We start from the raw sequence: 20,706 nt of genomic DNA on the forward strand, positions 1-20,706 counted from the left end.
GAAAGCATAACCATTGGTTGGGGCTTAATCTCCATAACCTTCATTGTGTGTGGACACAAATGAACTGCAATGTCATATCATTGAAGCATAACATTTACTTTTTCCTGTGAAGTAAGTGAAACCATGAAATCAACACTGGATAGCTTATGAACCAGCAGATTATACATTATAATCAACAAAACAAAACATTAATCATTCTTTCAACAAATAAAATACACCACAAATTTACATCCCACCATATAATTTCAACAAATCTAGTCAATGACAATTGAATCTACCGGTAAATCTCCAGAGTGCAACACAAGGCTGACAGTACTCGGGCCTTTATTACCTCGTTTAGGTCTGACAGTACTCGGGCCTTTATTACCTCCTTTAGGTCTGACAGTACCCGGGCCTTTATCACCTCGTTTAGGTCTGACAGTACCCGGGCCTTTATTACCTCGTTTAGGTCTGACAGTACCCGGGCCTTTATTACCTCGTTTAGGTCTGACAGTACCCGGGCCTTTATTACCTCGGTTAGGTCTGACAGTACCCGGGCCTTTATTACCTCGTTTAGGTCCGACAGTTACCGGGCCTTTATTACCTCGTTTAGGTCCGACAGTACTCGTGCCTTTATTACCTCGTTTAGGTCTGACAGTACCTGGGCCTTTATTACCTCGTTTAGGTCTGACAGGGACTTCTTCATGTTGGTCAGGTTCTTGGACTGAGGCGTCCCTGGAGGTTGGCGTGCCTTCTCCTTCCTCTCCGCCTCCACGACTGAGGCGCCGTAGTCGAGCCAGAGGCTGAGGAGGCGTGGCAGAGACTGGTAGATATACTGGTTCCCGAACTTCAACGACAGCCAAAAGTGCTTCACCACAAAGGTCACAACCTCCCTGATATTATGCAAATGAAAGGTGAGCTTGTGAGTATGCCATCAAAGTTTCAAATATTTAAGATATTTCATGTTTATCAAATACATATTACCCGGTTCTATTATGAATTGCAGTTTGCCTGCCCTCCCTTCTCTAAGAAACCTGTTTTTTAAAATATCATTTGGTCAAGAAACGGAGCAAGTGGTGAGATTTGTAAATTCAATAACATCTGAACACTGTGTGTGGAAAAGTTTTAATATTTGTTGTGTTCTGTATTTTTGGGCTTCCATGTAAGTGAATTTTGTCCATCACTCTGTGGGGTAGTAGTGTGGGTTCAATAATGAATTCTCACAATTGTATTTTGAGGAGGGGTGGGTTTAATCTTTTATACTGTAATATTAGGCTGGAGTAAAAAAGATGAATTCTGACAGATGCTTTGTGAATAAGGGTGACCTTTAAATACTGACCATTGCCAATAGTGGTGGAGGGGAGGGGGGGGGGGGGGGGGGCAAGGGGTAGGGCACAGAACAGAAGAATTCTGACCATTGTTTGGCAGGATTTATTCTTTCTTTATCATGCTTGTCCTCCAACAGCGTTGTGATGATTTTGTCGTAGTACAGTAAAACACGGTTATAGCGAACACGCTTATAATGAATTGACGTTTACAGCGAAGTGAATTTAATTCCCCAAGACTCTATTTCATGTTGTAAACTTGACGGATATAACGAATTACGCTTATAACGAAGTTAAATTCCCTGTCCCTGGGACTTCGTTATAAGCGTGTTTTACTGTATTTGCCGATGTAGAAGTGGCCATCCTCCCAGTCGGGGTTCACACTGATCACTTTACGATAAAGTTTCAAAATCTCATTACTCTCCAGACACGAAGTCTCTTCACTGAAGCGCGACTGTAAGAGCAGGGCCTAAAAAACAAAAGGAGACGCGACAGGAATGTACTCTATGAGGGATGTACTGTCGTTATGATTGTTAGACTATATAAATCTTCTAAACAAGAAGAGTTCTGTATAAAGATACAGGAAAAACATTCAAATCCTTTAAAGTTAAATTAAATTTAAATTATATGATATTTTTCTTTACTAAATAATATATAATAGCTAAACAAATTATCCTTAAAAATTGAAGGTAGATCTGATGTGTTGTTGACCAACCAGCCTCCTTAAGCCTTATAATCATCACCAACTTACACGTACCCCTCAATATCGGTAACCTTGATATGGGTCAAAGGTTACTGCACATACCTGGGAGTAGGTTTTGCGTTTAGTTTTTGCATTTTCTGATTTGTCTGCCAACAGCTGCTCGATGCTGCCAAAACGAGACTCCATGCCTCTCTCTAAATACCTCAGGGCCTGGTCAAGCTCACCCTATAGAGGAATATTCCCAATCAACAAACATCAAGCATCATACATGTAATGTACTGAAAACTCAAAATCATTCCACTAAATAAAATGTCTAAACATTGAAATTATTCTATTATTACATTTTGAGTATGACTAATGTACCAACAATTTCACATCAGCATATTTCTAGGAGAGTAATAAGTAATTGTGTAAAATTTGTCTAAAATGCTGTACCTCAGTACATCTATTATGATATGTAACACCTGTATAAAATTCCAAATCAGCAAATTCTCAGCACTGTTTCTTTTCATTTCCAAACAATATACTAATAAAACTTTATGCAACCTGAACTTGAATACTTAAGGCAATGAAATCCCTTCATGGAATTAAATAGAAGTTCTTGGTTGCCATGAACATATTATGAAGTGATTTTAACTCTGACCTTGACCCTGAGGTATTTGGCCTTCTCCAGGACAAACTCCGGCAGGTTGTAGTCAGCGGCCTGTAGGAGGAAGCTGTAGGCGGTCTGTAGGTATCCAGCCCTGTAAATATATCACACACCTCAGATCATCTGAACCACGTTTACATAATCGTAATCTTATTAAATAACAATTAGAAGAAATCTAGACCCTAACCTCTACCATCCCCTTTCCATTGACAAGTTTATACATCCTAATTCAAGGCAGAGAGCACAGGCTTAAAGTTAATCAAGGAAAAATAACTAAACCTAACAGCTACATTAATCAAACCCCCCTTTTTCAATGAAATGCTCCTATTTAATAATTTGTATTGGTAAAAATAAGCATAATTATTGATAGGGGAGATTCAAATAACATTTCATCTGAAAGAATTGTATACATGTACTATGAAACTTCATGTCCACATCATCCCCCCCCCCCCCCAAAAAAAATATAAAGTTCTTTCCATTTAATCTCTGGATGATTTTAAACACTTGACAACACATTGAAGCCTCTAGGATCAAAGCAATTGCCACAACAGTGGAATGCCTTCATAAGGCACACATTTTTAAACAATGTGGCAGTTTACTTTACATTGCCCCAAACTCGTTTGAACAAACATACTGCCACACATATCTTGACAGAGTGTACAATAAGCCGAGGTTTTCCCCAAGGAGTGGTTACAAACAATGACCTGCTATTGGTGAAGCTTGTATCACCAGGAAGACACTCGTGTCAATTCTCTTGATGTACTTAAGTAAAAAAGGCCTTCAAAGGTACGAGGAGGAAGTGATCTGTGTACATTAATTCCTGCAGGTATGTACATATTTCCTCCTCAAATAGAAAGTGTTAATATCAAAGTCTCTCTCTGCAATATCATTAAGAACACTTTAGCAGATGACAGACAGTGCAAGGGTTCAATGATTCCTAATTTTTGATTTATAATATTGTTCCCTCAGAGTGCGGTAGATGAAGCACCCTACTAACTGATGCCAGCAAGTACCTGCAGCTGATGGTTTACCTGTAGTTGATGGCTCACCTATGCTGGGGTCAGGATGTGGGGAAGCACACCTGAGATGTACACTTCACTTCCTGGTCCAGGATGTTCTCTGTTCCCGAGGATTGGGAGTGTACAGGAAACCATAGAAATCCCTGTGATTTGTTTCTTGTCCATCAAAAAAGGAGAATTGGTGTTCTTATCCAAGCCGCCTAAAGAGTGACGTTCATTAATGCGTTGTATTACAAGACAGGTATCTTGGAGGAAATAAAACGATGGCCTCATTTTTCCGATCACCTGACGGATGCAGCATTCATCGTGAGGAGAAATACATTGCGGTTTGTAACAGCTGTGAGAAGAGCGTGTGCATGCTGTGTATGATCCTACACCAGGGACACAGTTTCACAGACAATGGCCAGGCCTTGGGGGTGTACAAAGGCAAGCTCCTGGTCAGCCTGAGTGTGGCAGAGCAGAGCCTGACCGCCATACAGCAGGAGCTGCAACAACTCTCACAGCAGGAGCAAATCTGTTACCTAAAGGCTGACGGCCTGCTGATCACCATACAGAACAGAGGTAGGTCTCACTAGCACATCCACACAGAACAGAGGTGGGTCTTACTAACCCATCCATACAGAACAGAGGTGGGCCTCACTAACACATCCATACAGAACAGAGGTGGGCCTCACTAACACATCCACACAGAACAGAGGTGGGCCTCACTAACACTAACACATCCACACAGAACAGAGGTGGGTCTCACTAACACATCCATACAGAACAGAGGTGGGCCTGACTAACACATCCATACAGAACAGAGGTGGGCCTCACTAACACTAACACATCCACACAGAACAGAGGTGGGCCTCACTAACACATCCATACAGAACAGAGGTGGGTCTCACTAACACTAACACATCCACACAGAACAGAGGTGGGCCTCACTAACACATCCATACAGAACAGAGGTGGGCCTCACTAACACATCCATACAGAACAGAGGTGGGCCTCACTAACACATCTATACAGAACAGAGGTGGGTCTCACTAACACTAACACATCCATACAGAACAGAGGTGGGTCTCACTAACACATCCATACAGAACAGAGGTGGGTCTCACTAACACATCCATACAGAACAGAGGTGGGTCTCACTAACACATCCACACAGAACAGAGGAGGGCCTCACTAACACATCCATACAGAACAGAGGTAGGTCTCACTAACACATCCAAACAGAACAGAGGTGGGTTTCACTAACACATCCATACAGAACAGAGGAGGGCCTCACTAACACATCCATACAGAACAGAGGTGGGTCTCACTAACACATCCATACAGAACAGAGGTGGGTCTCACTAACACATCCATACAGAACAGAGGTGGGCCTCACTAACACATCCATACAGAACAGAGGTGGGTCTCACTAACACATCCATACAGGTCAGAGGTGGGTCTCACTAACACATCCATACAGAACAGAGGTGGGTCTCACTAACACATCCATAAAGAACAGAGGTGGGCCTCACTAACATATCCATACAGAACAGAGGTGGGCCTCACTAACACATCCATACAGAACAGAGGTGGGTCTTACCAACACAACCATACAGAACAGAGGTGGGTCTCACTAACACATCCATACAGAACAGAGGTGGGCCTCACTAACACATCCATACAGAACAGAGGTGGGTCTCACTAACACATCCATACAGAACAGAGGTGGGTCTCACTAACACATCCATACAGAACAGAGGTGGGTCTCACTAACACATCCATACAGAACAGAGGTGGGCCTCACCAATACATCCATACAGAACAGAGGTGGGCCTCACTAACACATCCATACAGAACAGAGGTGGGTCTTACCAACACAACCATACAGAACAGAGGTGGGTCTTACTTACCAACACAACCATACAGAACAGAGGTGGGCCTCACTAACACATCCATACAGAACAGAGGTGGGTCTCACTAACACATCCATACAGAACAGAGGTGGGTCTCATTAACACATCCATACAGAACAGAGGTGGGTCTCACTAACACATCCATACAGAACAGAGGTGGGTCTCACTAACACATCCATACAGAACAGAGGTGGGTCTTACCAACACATCCATACAGAACAGAGGTGGGTCTCACTAAAACATCCATACAGAACAGAGGTGGGTCTCACTAACACATCCACACAGAACAGAGGTGGGTCTCACTAGCACATCCACACAGAACAGAGGAGGGACTAACTAACACATCCATACAAAACAGAGGTAGGTCTCACTAACACATCCACACAGAACAGAGGTGGGTCTCACTAATGCATCCATAGAGAACAGAGGTGGGTCTCACGAACACATCCATAGAGAACAGAGGTGGGTCTCACTAACACAACCATACAGAACAGAGGTGGGTCTCACTAACACATCCATACAGAACAGAGGTGGGTCTCACTAACACATCCACACAGAACAGAGGTGGGCCTCACTAACACATCCATACAGAACAGAGGTGGGTCTTACTTACCAACACATCCATACAGAACAGAGGAGGGCCTCACTAACACATCCATACAGAACAGAGGTGGGTCTTACTTACCAACACATCCATACAGAACAAAGGTGGGTCTCACAAACACATCCATACAGAACAGAGGTGGGTCTCACTAACACATCCATACAGAACAGAGGAGGGCCTCACTAACACATCCACACAGAACAGAGGTGGGTCTCACTAACACATCCATACAGAACAGAGGTGGGTCTCACTAACACATCCATACAGAACAGAGGTGGGTCTCACTAACACATCCATACAGAACAGAGGTGGGTCTCACTAACACATCCATACAGAACAGAGGTGAGCCTCACTAACACATCCACACATAACAGAGGTGGGTCTCACTAACACATTTTTCTATTTTGAGAAAAGGACAGACAAAGCCTTCATCCACCCCATCAATCAATTTTAATGCTACAGTGGATGAAGGCTATGCCTGTCCATTACTCAACAGAAAATAATCAGCACATCTACTGCAGTCCATTTTATAATGGAAGATTTCTGTAATTTGTTACCGAGGGCAAGGTTACCATAGGACATGGGGAACAAACTTGTATAGTCCCAACCCCAGAGACAGGGGGTCAAGCCTATAGTTCTTAGGTTTAAATTGACCTTTAAGTCAAATATGCATAGAGCTAAAACATGAAGGCAGGTTTCACAATTTCTTGATAAAGTGAATTGAATTAACTATGAATTATCAACAATAATCAAATAGAACAGAGTCAAATAGAACAGGATAAAAATAACAAGGACACCACTGAGCGGAGCATCCCCTCGCCACATGAAACATTTTTGGGGGAAATGCATTAATTTGGCATACACCAACTTGTTTTGTGGAAAATCAGGACATATACTGTGGAATCATTTTTATTTGTGGGGGTCAATGTTCGTGGGTAACCAAATTTTTCCTGGTTTGTGGGAACGTAATTTCGATGGTAGAAAGTTCTGGAAATTTTATATAAATATTAAACAAATGCTTGTTAATACGTTCGTGGAGATGTAAATTCATTGGCAAAAGTTACCCACGAGAGCCACAAACATTGATCCCCCATGAACAATGATGATTCCACAATATTATGCATATAAACATACTTTGATGAAAGTAAAAAAAATACAGGTATCTTAAAACCACTTTGAATTTATAATAACTCCTTTATCTCAATCCCAATATTTTCAGGGGTGTGTAAATTTCGGAGGAGGGTTGTTACCTTTATGCAGCTGCAGAGTTCCTCTTATTACTAGCAGAAACACATCACACATTTTAAAGTTTAGTAATTTAGAGTGACATACATTAAGCATTAAATCAAACAATAGAAAAAACCCAAATTTATGTTTTATAATAAAAATTTGCTATATATAATCTGTAGTCTGTTTTCTTGAAAACTTGAGTGTCATATTTCAACCCAATTTCTTTGGCAGTTATAGATCTGCATGCAGCAATTAATATCAAATGAATTCCTAATAATTGATGCTGACGATATTAATCAATGTCTCTTCTGAATCTGTATCACTCTTAATATTTGGGAAATACAGTCCAAACTACGACTCAGACGGCTTCTTGTTTATATAAAGTTGGTAGGATATTAATCTCCTGCTTCAGTTTTTTCCTTTGGAAATCCTTTTAACTCAACATTACTTAAAAACAAACGTTTGTTTCTTACCTTTACAAGGTCTAAATCCAACTAAATATCAATTTATTGATTTGAAAGTTTACGTTCAGTCCACTACCGTATAAGTCTATTGTCAAGTCAATCATAAAAATCCTGTCTGAAATGGTGTTTTTTTAACAATATTTTAATAAATATTCAACCAATTGATTTGAAATGCTTTTACTATACTTAAGAGGTGTACAACATTTGATAAACATCAGTGTTTTCTTTGAATCTTGCCCATAAGCTGAGGAAGACACACACACACACAGCAGAGATGATATATCCCCTTCGCAGCAAGTTGCACAAGGGGATAATTAATACCTGAAATGCCAAATGAGTCAGAATTGAATTGATCTGGATGTTGCTTAGTCTACTGACAGACTGGTGGACTGTCAACTGGATAGTCAGTATAAAGATAAAAGTAACATGAGGTAGTGGCCAATAGTGTCTGAACATGTTGAATAAATAACAAATTGTATTCATAATCTAAAAGATTATTAATAAAAGTGAGGTACAGCACTCATGATAATGACTCAAAAGCTAGGACAACTCAGAACAATTATATTGACTAATTGGAGATAATTAGCTGAGCAGATTGATCCTTGCTAATTACTTGTCAACTGGCAAGAGCAAGCTCTAAAATACATGTTACACAGAATGGCACATCATGACATATCTCTGTTCTTTCAGAATAAGGAAATGATTTACAGAAAGATTCCATTAATAGCTTTAGTGACCATTTCAGATATCTGACTGAAATTAAAGCCAGCTGCCTATACTTTGATGCTCTTATTTTTATGCAATAGAAAGGCAAGAAAAAGGTGAAAATAATGTGAAATAATCAAATATTCCAGGAGGCTCTGAGTAAACAAGTTTGAAACACAGTCTATATTCATCATACTCAAAATCAGATCATGAAATTGGTCTCCATAAACTAAACTGATTCCACAGTAATTTATCAAAAGAGCGATGGAAATTCCCAGGGACTCCTTCTTTTGATAACCACTTAAATCCAGGAAATGTTTGCTATATAAGGCTGCCATTCATAGCTAGGACACTTCAATGAACATTTTAATTAAGTTTTAGGAGATGATACTTATATTCTATGCTTATTTTCTGTGCAATAAAATGACAAGAAAAGATAAAAACACCTATTACTTTTTCAAAATTCCATACCTGCTTCCCTGTATTGCTACACATGTAGCCATCACAGAACTTTTATCAGAGTCACATTTAGTTTACAACTGTTCAAAAAAAAGAAGTGAGAATTTAAAATCCCAAATAAGTCTTTTTTACTTTTTTTGGGATATTATTTTATTGCATTTAATTAGAAATCTACAGTATACACCTGCATGAGCTACTGTTGACTTACTAATACAATGTATTAGTAAGTCAACAGTAGCTTTATATACATAAAAGCATTCTCAAGTGGCAATTATAACAATGGATTGGACACATTACACATCAGCCTTGATTTGGGGATCTCATAGTTTCAGTAAGATATAGGATTTACATGACAAAACAAAGAACTGTTTAGAAAAAGATGTTGAATAGTATATCTTTCAATTAGGTATCTAAAGTCTTTTTGCAATGAAATTATTTACAGCAGATATTCCTGTATGTTTCAGGCAGAGAGCTGAGAGAAGAACTGGACCGACTGATTCATGAAATGACAAAGACCATCAAGGACTCTAAGAAAGCCAACATGGACAAGATTCACACCGCCCACCACACGGTCAAGCGGCGTCACTCCCAGCTCAACAGCCTGATCAAACAGGCCAAGGCTGAGATCAACAGAAACAACATCCATAACGTGCTTAGTCTGTACAACAACATCAACGACGCCATCGACGGCTACAACACAAACAGCCAGGACACCCAAATTGACTTCCAGTACTACAAGTTCATAGCTGGCGAACTCCGTAAGGAAAACTTGGAGGAAATGTTTGGGAAACTGGAAGCAGAGGTGAAAAAATCAAACCAGGAAAATCCTTATGAGTATGTAGAACCAGCTAGAACGTGTAGCCTAAAGCAGGACCATGCAGATACAGAAATCATGTGTCAGTTCAAAGCGTGCGAAAAAGGCATTGCAAGCATATGTCCATTCAAGGAAGATCGGGCGTTTTTGCGAGACAATACAGGAAAAGATATAAAACTCATCAAAGAGTCAGGAAAAGTTTTACGATCCCTCACAACAAACACCAAAAAGAGCGACGTCGCAATCACGTCAGAAGGTGTAGTACTCATCTCTTGTCCGGAGTTATTCTGTGTTAAAACGTTCTCCTCTGATGGAACAATCCGCAAGCTTATTCTGACTGAGGATTTACATCCATACGGAATAGGTGTTCATTTTGACACAGACTCCATCGTTGTGGCATTGGTCGATTCCTGGGATTACAATGTGAATTCAGACAGCAAAAGATTTCTCAGGAAATATTCCAAGGAAGGGGAGACAATTCAGACCATTGAAAGCGTCAACAAAACATTGACAAACGGCAACAAACCCCTGATTGTGTCCCCTTATAAAGTTCGACTCAGTCAATACACTGGGGACATCGGTGTGGTGAACTGGACAGGACCAAACCAAGGAAATGTTCTCGTGTTTGGTACTTACGGCACCCTGAAATATACCTACCCTCACAAAACCGATGTAACCTTTGAACCTCATGACATCACATTTGACTCACAGAATCAGTCGGTTGTAGCTGACGCAGTCAGTCAACTCTTGCATTTACTCAGCGCTGAGGGAGACCTCTTGCGAACTATTTATCAGTGTGACAACACCCCTTGGTCCCTGGGGTACTTTGGGCGGGGCAAACTATGGGTGGGCCAGAGTGATGGGACAGTGAGTGCCATTAGATACAAGTTCAGTACAGACAAAAGATAGCAGGAGTCAGTAAGGAATTCAACGGATCCAATATTTTCACCTTCAATGAGAATATTTTAAAAGAATCAATAAATGAATGTTATACTTAAATGTTTATTAATTTTGTTTTTGGATTTTTTTGGCTGGGGGGGATGTTTTAAATTTAAGCAGGTTAGTCTTTAACTATTTTGCTGATTGTGCTGATCACAAACTAAAACAAACAAGAACATTTATGTTGCCAATATTTCAAAAGGAATCAATAAATAACTGTTGTATTTATGTGTATGAATTTTGTTTTTGGCTTCTTTTTTTTTGGGGGGGGGGGGGGGGGAGGGGGTTGCGTTTTAGCAAGTTAGTCTTGATATATGTTGAGACAAAGGCAATCTTTTACTTTCAAACATTCTTAATGTACATTTACTATGGAATATTAATATCTTATAATTTAATAATAGTTTGTTGAACAGCATTAAACACCAAAGTATTTCATGTCACTAAGAACAAAGATTAAAATATTGTTTTCTGACAACAAAGTGGGATGTTTGTGACCATTTTTAGATGACCTATTTATTTTTAGACAATCTATTTATCTCCTTGAGATAAGGAGGTCTGAAAAAAAAACACAAGAAAATTTTTAAAGTTATTCATAATATTTCAAAGCTAAAACATTTGAATTTCCTCATATTTGAATTTCCTCTTTACTGAACAAAAGTTTGGCCAAATATATCATATTTAGAATTTTTAGGTAGATCTGATGGGTAATCTGTTGACAAAATAAGGTAGATCTGATAGGTAATCTGTTGACATTTTAAGGTAGATCTGATGGGTAATTTGTTGACATTTTAAGGTAGATCTAATGGGTAATCTGTTGACAATTAAGCCTCCTTAAAGTTTAAATGATAAATCAGACAATACACATTCAATTTTCATCATGTAGTCAGTATTTTAATGTACTAAAAATAAGTGGTATTTCTTATATTGAAAAAATAATCAATAACTTACATCAATGTTAAATCTCATAAAGAATTAGAACTTAGTATGTAACAATCAATGATATAAACTTGCGGGACTATAAACACTCTTAGCATTTGAATTCATGTTTTGGTATAAGACATCGACATTTAGGTTTTATTCCTTAGTTTGGGCCTGTTTAACAGTTTGGGCCTGTTTATTAACAGGTATAAATCAGAAGTTAGCAGGAAGGTAAGTTGAGTATATATAAACAAAAAGATAAACTAACACGTTAAGTCATCACCCTAGTTTTCACCTCAGGGACATGAAAACCATTGCATATAGCCTGACAAGGCGCCTATTCTTCCTTATTGCATACTTATCATCTCTCATCCACTTTATAGATTCTTTAGAATTGACAATTGATTAGCAACTAAAATAAAATGTTGTGCAAAATATAGACAAACTGCAACAAAAGACAAGTGTTTGAAAATTTCTTAAAAGTTAAAAATATCATGTATGACCTACTTTCTTGCAATTCGGGCGCTGGAGAGCCACCATCGACCTATTTCCTGATCAAGGTCAAGGTTGGTCAATCTCTGGACCAGGGTAAACAAAGTGCGGCGGAGGGCTAGGAGGGGCTCCTGGGTCCTGAACGAGCACTATGAGGCAAGAAAAGAAGGAAATGTAATAGACGTCTTGAACATATTTTACTGTATATATAAGTTACAGTAGGTTTGAACAGAAGTTCTAAGAACCTTCTAGTTGTCTAAATGACTTACAAGGTACAACTAATATCACTTTTTCCATCACCATAAAGAAATGCAATTCAAATTTTGGATTGTATCATGTTATTTGATAAGAAAAAAATAATAATAGGCCCATTGGCCACGTTGCTCACCTTAGCAACATAGTCCGAGTCTAACCCTACTCTGACATAAGTCAATGTAATATCAATAATACAGTATAATATTGCACAAAAAGGTTTTTCACATACTTTACTTTTAAAATAAGATAGCAAATGACAGTATTTTACCTCTTCACTACCCTGAAATGCTCCACAAATGCACACATGAGAATCAAAACACCATATTTGACAAAGACAGTTTATAAGTAACTTCTCAGTAAATTCAAGCACAATTGAATGTTCAAGAAAAAGGCTGCCAATTTTTGTAGGAGTCAAGGTAGACAACTAGCATACCATAAACAAACAAGCAACCAGTGGAGTCACTTACATGGGAGTGCTATGGAAGCCCATGCCTGACACACATGGTGGCAAAACACACAGGCTGCACAGTTTTTACACTCTGTCTCTTACTTGCTACCTGGTTTATCACTTTCACATCAACCAGCATTCCAGCTCAAAAAGTTTTGAACCATTTTCTAAAGCAGTTTCTTCAACTGCAAAAAATAAATAAGGAATAGGGTGTATTCTTCCACTCCTTGATTACTATCTCACCATAGACCATCCAGATTTCCCGGCAGATCGAACAATGGCTATCCTTACCATGTTATTTAATAAGCTCAATGTTCCCATTACCAAAAACAAAACAATGGGTCCCATGACACCTTGGAATTATCCTGAAGTCACACGATATACTGAGAATAAGAGAAATGTTTAGACTTTCAGTGCTTAAAGGAGGTACATGTACTAGATCTGAGATATTACAACTTCTAGGCTATCTTAACCTTGCTTCACATGAACCAATACCTGGAAGATCTTTCAAATCTCACCTGTTGCGCCTTGCATCATTAATCTGTGAACTACTTCATCATGTACATCTTAATGTTGAATGTTATGAAAATATACAGAAGTGTTTCCTTAGAACAGTGGAAAGAAGTTTCCTTCTCTTGCGACACTAAAGCTGCCAACAGCATACAACTATATACCGACAAATGGCCCGAAGATTTGCCAAAGGAAGAAGAAAAAGAAATGGTAAGAGGTATGAGAATTATACCCTATTGTGATTGCTTCACTTCTATGCGGTCACCTTTGTTTTATTGTAACACGACACCACGGTGATAATCATTCACAGAGGACGCTCTAAAGCACTTTCCATCAAGAAGTTAAGGAGACAATTTACCTTGTGCTCTGTAAAATTCAATTTCTGCATCCTTTCAAAACATCTTCCTGGAAAGACTAATCTTATAGCTGATGTTTGTCTCGTTTTCAGATGCCAAATTCAATTGATTGGCTCCCAACGCAGACAGCCAATCTCAAGCCTTGCCCTTCCATGAAGAAAGTCCTTTGGAAACTTCCAGTAAGATAGGTGCACCTATGTCAAGCTCAGTTTCATCCTCAACTCAAACTATGTACTATTAAAAGTAAGATTCACGCAAATGAAGAATTATCCTTAAGTTACCACCAATTATACCCTCATGCACTGTGCTGCTTACTGCTACAATTCATTGAATTTGTCTTACCAAACCATTAAGGATTTGTTACCATCACTTATTACAAGGAATTCCAACCCTTCTGCCTTGGAGAAGAAATGACTCGGACTGCACATCCTGCTAAATGGAAACAAATGGCAAAGAAGTCTCACTGGACTAGTCTAAATCTATTTCCACCAATGTCTTATTTGATATGGTACGTATCATCACTGCAACAAGGAATTTTTACACATTATTCCGATATACTGATGTCTACAGTGTGCGTAGTGGCCTTGTTTGCATTCCTAAGATGCGCCGGGTTCACCTGTAAATCATCATTTGATCCGAATGCAACTTGTGTTTTAGTGATCTCGCTATGTACGATAACCATGCAGTCCTCACCTTGAAACAATCAAAAAACGAATCCATTTCGTAGAGGAATAGGTAACAAATTATTCTGTACCAAAATACAGTGTGACCACTTCAACAACTGTCAACCTACTGTCTTTGCTCATAAATCTAATCCATTGTTCGTCATAGAAAATGGTTTTCTTCTAAATAGATTCTGATTCATGCAAATGCTTTAACATTTTCTGCACGTGGGACATGCAACAAGCTGTATTACTGGTTACTCCTGCATTGATGCTGCTACCTTTTCCTACAGTGACCATGAACTTGCACAAATGACCAGAACTCATAGTCAGGATATATTTTAGGTCACAGGCGATCTTTGTTTCAAATTTAAGCTTCTAATAATTAAGGTCTTCCGTTTCCAACGGAAGACCTTATTGTTATTGCTTTGTTTCTTTTTCCCTTTTTTTTTTTTTTTTTTTTCTTACGCTTTTTTGTACAAGCGATTTTTTGAAAACGACTTGACCGATTTTCGTGAAAATTTCAGATCTTGTAGATATTGATAAAAACCTTAAATATAATTTTTTATTTTAATGACGTCATTTCCGTTCGGGAGATATTGACGTTTTAGTGATTTTTAGAGGGTCATTTTGTCCTGCTATCTCCTCCTAAACGAAAAAAGATATTGAATTTAAATTTTCAGGGATTGTAAACAAAAGATTGTAGATGTGTTTAAAGGCATTTGTGGTTGTCTGGCTTCAAAGGCGTCGAAGCTCGCCTGGACCCGAAAATCGAGTTTAAAAAAACGACGTAATTTTTAATGGTTTTCGTTCTTTATCTCCTTTCCTGAAAATATTTTACCATAACATATAGAGCAAATAAAATTTATATTTACAGGATCTTCCGTTTGATAACAAGAAAAAGGGGCTGGTCCCTTAAATAAGGGGCCAAAAGGGCTCTAAAGTCTTTCTCCCATAGCACTTTACTGAGAAATATTTTGTAATATGTTTAAGAAGCAAAAATGTTCATTTTTTACTAATAAAACTATACATTATAAATTTTTTATTATGCCTTACGTAATTAGAGATTTTTAGGGGCCAAAAATCCAAAACTTCGATCGAATATATCTCAAAAAGGACAAATATTTTGAAAAGCAATATAGAATAAAAGATGCTTAGAATGATGTTTTAAACAATACTCAATCATAAAATTTTCGTTATCTGGCCCCAATAAGGAGATTAGGGGTCGGCCCCTAAAATGTCCTTTCCCAGATAGCTCTTAAACGGCAAAGAATTTCTAAACACTTGTTGAACAAAATATGTTTAATATCAAAAGAACTTTCGTATGATGCCAAGAAAAAGGGGCTGGCCCTTCAATTTAGGGGCCAAAAGGGCTCTAAAGTCTTTCTTCTATAGCACTTTACTGAGAAATGTTTTGTAATATGTTAAAGAAGCAAAAATGTTCATTTTTTACTAATAAAACTATACAATATAAAAATTTTATTATGCGTTACGTAATAAGGGGTTTTAAGGGGCCAAACGTCCAAAATTTCGATCGAATATATCTCAAAAAGGACAAATATTTTAAAAAGCAATATAGAATAAAAGATGCTTAGAATGATGTTTTAAACAATATTCAATCATAAAAGTTTCGTTATCTGGCCCCAATAAGGAGATTAGGGGTCGGCCCCTTAAATATCATATCCCAGCTAGCTCAAAAACGGCAAAGAATTTCTAAACACTTGTTGTACAAAATATGTTTAATATCAAAAGAACTTTCGTATGATGCCAAGAAAAAGGTGCTGGCCCTTCAATTTAGGGGCCAAAAGGGCTCTAAAGTCTGTCTTCCATAGCACTTTACTGAGAAATATTTTGTCATATGTTTAAGAAGCAAAAATGTTCATCTTTTACTAATTAAACTATACATTATAAATTTTTTATTATGCGTTTCGTAATTAGGGGTTTTAAGGGGCCAAAAGTCCAAAACTTCGATCGAATATATCTCAAAAAGGACAAATATTTTGAAAAGCAATATAGAATAAAAGATGTTTAGAATGATGTTTTAAACAATATTCAATCATAAAATTTTCGTTATCTGGCCCCAAGAAGGAGATTAGGGGTCGGCCCCTAGAACGTCATATCCCAGATAGCTCAAAAACGGCAAAGAATTTCTAAACACTTGTTGAACAAAATATGTTTAATATCAAAAGAACTTTCGTATGATGCCAAGAAAAGGGGCTGGCCCTTCAATTTAGGGACCAAAAGGGCTCTAAAGTCTTTCTTCCATAGCACTTTACTGAAAAATGTTTTGTTATATGTTTCGGAAGCAAAAATGTTCATCTCACATTTATTTAACAACATATTATAATTATTTTATCATGTGTTCCGTATTAAGGGGTTTTAATGGGTTTTAAGGGGCCAGAAGTACCAAACTTTGATAACATACCTCAAACAGAACAAATATTTTAAAAAACATTATTTTGAAAATCAATATAGAATAAAATGCTGAGAATGATGTTCCTAATAAAATTCAACCATCAATTTTTTTTTGTTGCCCCAATAAGGAGATAAAGGGTCAAATATCAAAGTCAAGGTCATATTACCTTCAAAAAATCGCACGGAAGACCTCCTCGTTGCTCGCAACGAGATCGTGTCTAGTTTTTCATTACAATTAGATATGACCTATGCAGGAATTATGCATTTTTTTTTTTTTACAAAGACCTTGAACTTGCTCAAATGACCATGCCCAGAATCATGACCCACCCTAAGGTCATAAGCAATCTTTGTGTAAAGTTAAAACTTTCAATGTTTCTCAATAAGAAAGAAGATACAGAGAGCACAAATGAAATTTTTTTCTTTCCAGAACCAGATCATCAGAACAAAACCGATGATTCCTGTCTCGTTAGATCTGATGATCTGCTCCTGACAACTCGATGTGATCCAACCCTCCGGATCAAGTCACTGTTATAATATATATTTGTTTTATTCATCCATAGATGACTGAATAAACTAAATCTTAACAAAAATTGTAAAAGGCCTTGTCCGCAGTGTTTCACTTTGAAATTCATCGCTGCTATTCCTCTAACCTCTATATATGCCACACAAATCATTACAGTTCAAAGTATTTCACTGTGTTGATACACCTGCATTGTCATGTTCCTCAGTTGCAATGAAATTATAAAGTTTTATGTACTTGTTCTAAGCAAAGAGAAAAGTAACATCAAACATACTCCGACTCAGGACTATGCATTATATACCAACAAAAAATGCCCAATGCCAAATCTTTGACAACATAAAGACACATCGGCCATGCCTTTCAGCTCTGCATTTGGATGTAACAAAATCAAAGGGTTATATACCTATGTGCTGGTGCCTATTTATGAGTCGTTTCAGCTTTAAGCTCATTGCTATAGAAAAACAAGAGGCCCAGGGGCCACATCGCTCACCTGAGCAACAATTGCCTTAATTCTGATCAAATTAGCATTGCAGTATCAAAATATCTTGAGAACTGAGTACAGTAGATCTTGCTAAAAAAAATTTTGAAAATCTGCTAATTTTTATCCACCTCTTATTTTTTGGTAAATACCAAGCCCCTTTTGTTGTTGTACCTGTAAGAAGATTTTTCTCCATTCCTATATACCCCCCCCCCCCCCCCCATTTCATGCCCCCACTTTTCTCTAGGGAATCATGGTTTCATCAAACTTAAATCTGCATAACCTGTGCTTTCACACTAAGTACTGAGTTTTGAACCGAAAACTTTCCCAGAATACTTTTAAAGATTTTCTCTTTATATTCCTATGTAAAAATTCAAACCGCCATCACGGTCCCGCCCTACCACTAGGGACTGTGATTTTGCAAACTTGAATTCACACTACCCGAGGATGCCTCTACACAAGTTTAAACCTTTTCTGGCCAAATAGTCTTTAAAAAGAAGATTTTTAAAGATTTTCTCTATATATTCCTAAGTAAAAATTCATCCCCCATTGTGGCCTCACCATATCACTGGACTATTATTTAAACAAACTTGAATCTATATGATCTGGGGATGCTTCCACTCAACTTTGGGCTTTCCTGGCCTAATAGTTTTGAGAAGAAGACATTTAAAGTTTTTCTCTATCTATAAAAATTCATCCCCCATTGTGACCCCGCCCTACCCCCAGGGACAATGATTTGAACAAACTTGAATCTACACTTCCTATGGATGGTTACATGCCAATTTGAGCTTTCTTGACCAAATAGTTTTGAGAAGAAGATTTTTAAAAGATTTCCTCTATATATTCCTATATAAAACTTGATCCCCCAATTGTGGCCCCACCCTACCCCCGGGGACCATGATTTGAACAAACTTGAATCTACACTTCCTATGGATGGTTACATGCCAATTTGAGCTTTCTTGACCAAATAGTTTTGAGAAGAAGATTTTTAAAAGATTTCCTCTATATATTCCTATATAAAACTTGATCCCCCAATTGTGGCCCCACCCTACCCCCGGGGACCATGATTTGAACAAACTTGAATCTACACTATCTGAGGATGCTTCCACTCAAATTTGAGCTTTCCTGGCGTAATAGTTTTGGAGAAGAAGATTTTTAAAGATTTTCTCCATATATTCCTATGTAAAACTTGATCCCCCAATTGTGGCCCCACCCTACCCCTGGGGATCATGATTTGAACAAACTTGAATCTACACTACCTGAGGATGCTTCCATTTCAATTTGAGCTTTTCTTGCCTAATAGTTTTTGAGAAGATTTTTAAAGATTTTCTCTATATATTCTTATGTAAAACATGATCCCCCTATTGTGGCCCCACCCTACCCCCGGGGACCATGATTTGATCAAACTTGAATCTACACTACCTAATGATGCCTCCACACAAGTTTAAGCTTTTCAGGCCGAATAGTTTTTGAGAAGAAGACCAACAAATTTTCAATAATTCTCAATTATCTCCCCTTTAAAGAGGGCGTGGCACTTCATTTGAACAAACTTGAATCCCCTTCACCTAGTGGTGCTTTGTGCCAAATTTGGTTGAAATCTGCTCAGTGGTTCTTGAGAAGAAGATGAAAATGTGAAAAGTTAACAACAACGACAGACAATGGACAAATTGTGATCAGAAAAGCTTACTTGAGCCTTTGGCTCAGGTGAGCTAAAAAAGGTTAAGTTTACAATACAATAAGTTGTTCAAGTTGGTTTCTGGAAGAACAGACTTTGAAAATTTTCTTAATAAATATTGACAATTTTTTTTTACTTTTATAATCACGAAGCTTAACACTCAAATATGGTTAGTAAATAGAAATTGTAAACAATTAAACACAAGAAACATGCACTATAACAAATAAAGAACACAATTTATTTTTTCGAAATGAATCATATATATACATGTACATGTACATATACCTACATATTTCCGACAGCGATATCAAACTCTATTTAAACTGAATAAACTCGAGAAAATGCCGAGCATCTCAACAAAACCTATTGCATTAATCTACCATTACGCAAAAGATAATGCCGAATTACCGATAGAATGAATTGTATTTCAGTACTTTTTTGATACATCAGATGTTGCTTAATTTGCGCAGGTAAACAGTTAACTGTTTGATTTACCGAAGTCTCTGTTTGATTTGATACGTAAAAATCACGAAATACAGATGATAGTTCCCAGGTTAAAAAGCATAAATAATGAAAACGAAACGAAAATCAGAACAAGCTAACACCAACGTCATGTGTGAAAACTGTCAACGCATTGAAATATTTAGCCTCAATTTACTTCACAAAATCGGCACCAATATATTTTGTATGTTTCAAAAATTTCCCTTCATTCGCGAACTGTTGCACAACAAGCAAATTCATCATAGTCAGATCGACCCTTTTTCGTATAATGTCATGGCTGCTTTAAACAAAGAACCTCGTTTTAGAAGTATGGAATACGAGTCTTGGTAAAATGGGTACGCAAACCCGGGCCGGGCAAAATAAAAGCCGGGGCAGATCGGCAATCGTCAAATTCCAAATACGCATTATTTTGCAGCAATATTTACAGCAAAGACAAATATACTGGTCCATCAAATATCCTGAAATTTTAATGAGATTGGCAGATTAATAACTGCCAATCTTTTGTTTTGCCCAGGCCAAGTCTTGTCTACCCATTTTACCGGATGCCGAATCCGAAGCTATTAAACTGATTGAAACACGCCTTTCCTTTATTATTAATTTCGTAATAACTCAGATTTTAAACATAATTAGACCTTAATTTTTGCAATTTATATTTTCCTTCCCATAAGGATAATTTATGCTAAACTACGTT

The 20,706-nt window shown here is 37.7% G+C and overlaps 2 protein-coding genes across 3 annotated transcripts in view; one reads left to right on the forward strand and one right to left on the reverse strand.

Moving 5' to 3' along the window:
- The window catches only part of LOC105319069 (serine/threonine-protein kinase ATR), a 108,179-nt gene that overhangs the window by 8,900 nt on the left and 78,573 nt on the right, over nucleotides 1-20,706 (reverse strand). For both annotated transcript variants that reach the window (XM_066087425.1, XM_066087424.1), the window contains exons 50-55: nucleotides 12,211-12,344; nucleotides 2,651-2,750; nucleotides 2,110-2,232; nucleotides 1,642-1,773; nucleotides 1,395-1,465; nucleotides 656-872 (exon numbers count right to left, since the gene is read on the reverse strand). In XM_066087425.1, coding sequence (XP_065943497.1) covers nucleotides 656-872; nucleotides 1,395-1,465; nucleotides 1,642-1,773; nucleotides 2,110-2,232; nucleotides 2,651-2,750; nucleotides 12,211-12,344 — 777 coding nt within the window. The remainder of the gene's footprint in view (nucleotides 1-655; nucleotides 873-1,394; nucleotides 1,466-1,641; nucleotides 1,774-2,109; nucleotides 2,233-2,650; nucleotides 2,751-12,210; nucleotides 12,345-20,706) is intronic.
- On the forward strand, nucleotides 3,284-10,986 carry LOC117689175 (uncharacterized). Its single transcript, XM_034469237.2, has 3 exons — nucleotides 3,284-3,482; nucleotides 3,626-4,236; nucleotides 9,497-10,986. Exons 2-3 carry the CDS (start codon nucleotides 3,939-3,941, stop codon nucleotides 10,753-10,755), a joined length of 1,557 nt encoding a protein of 518 aa, XP_034325128.2. The 5' UTR covers nucleotides 3,284-3,482; nucleotides 3,626-3,938; the 3' UTR covers nucleotides 10,756-10,986.

This window comes from Magallana gigas, chromosome 6 (genome assembly GCF_963853765.1).
Source record: "Magallana gigas chromosome 6, xbMagGiga1.1, whole genome shotgun sequence".
NCBI lineage: Eukaryota > Metazoa > Mollusca > Bivalvia > Ostreida > Ostreidae > Magallana > Magallana gigas.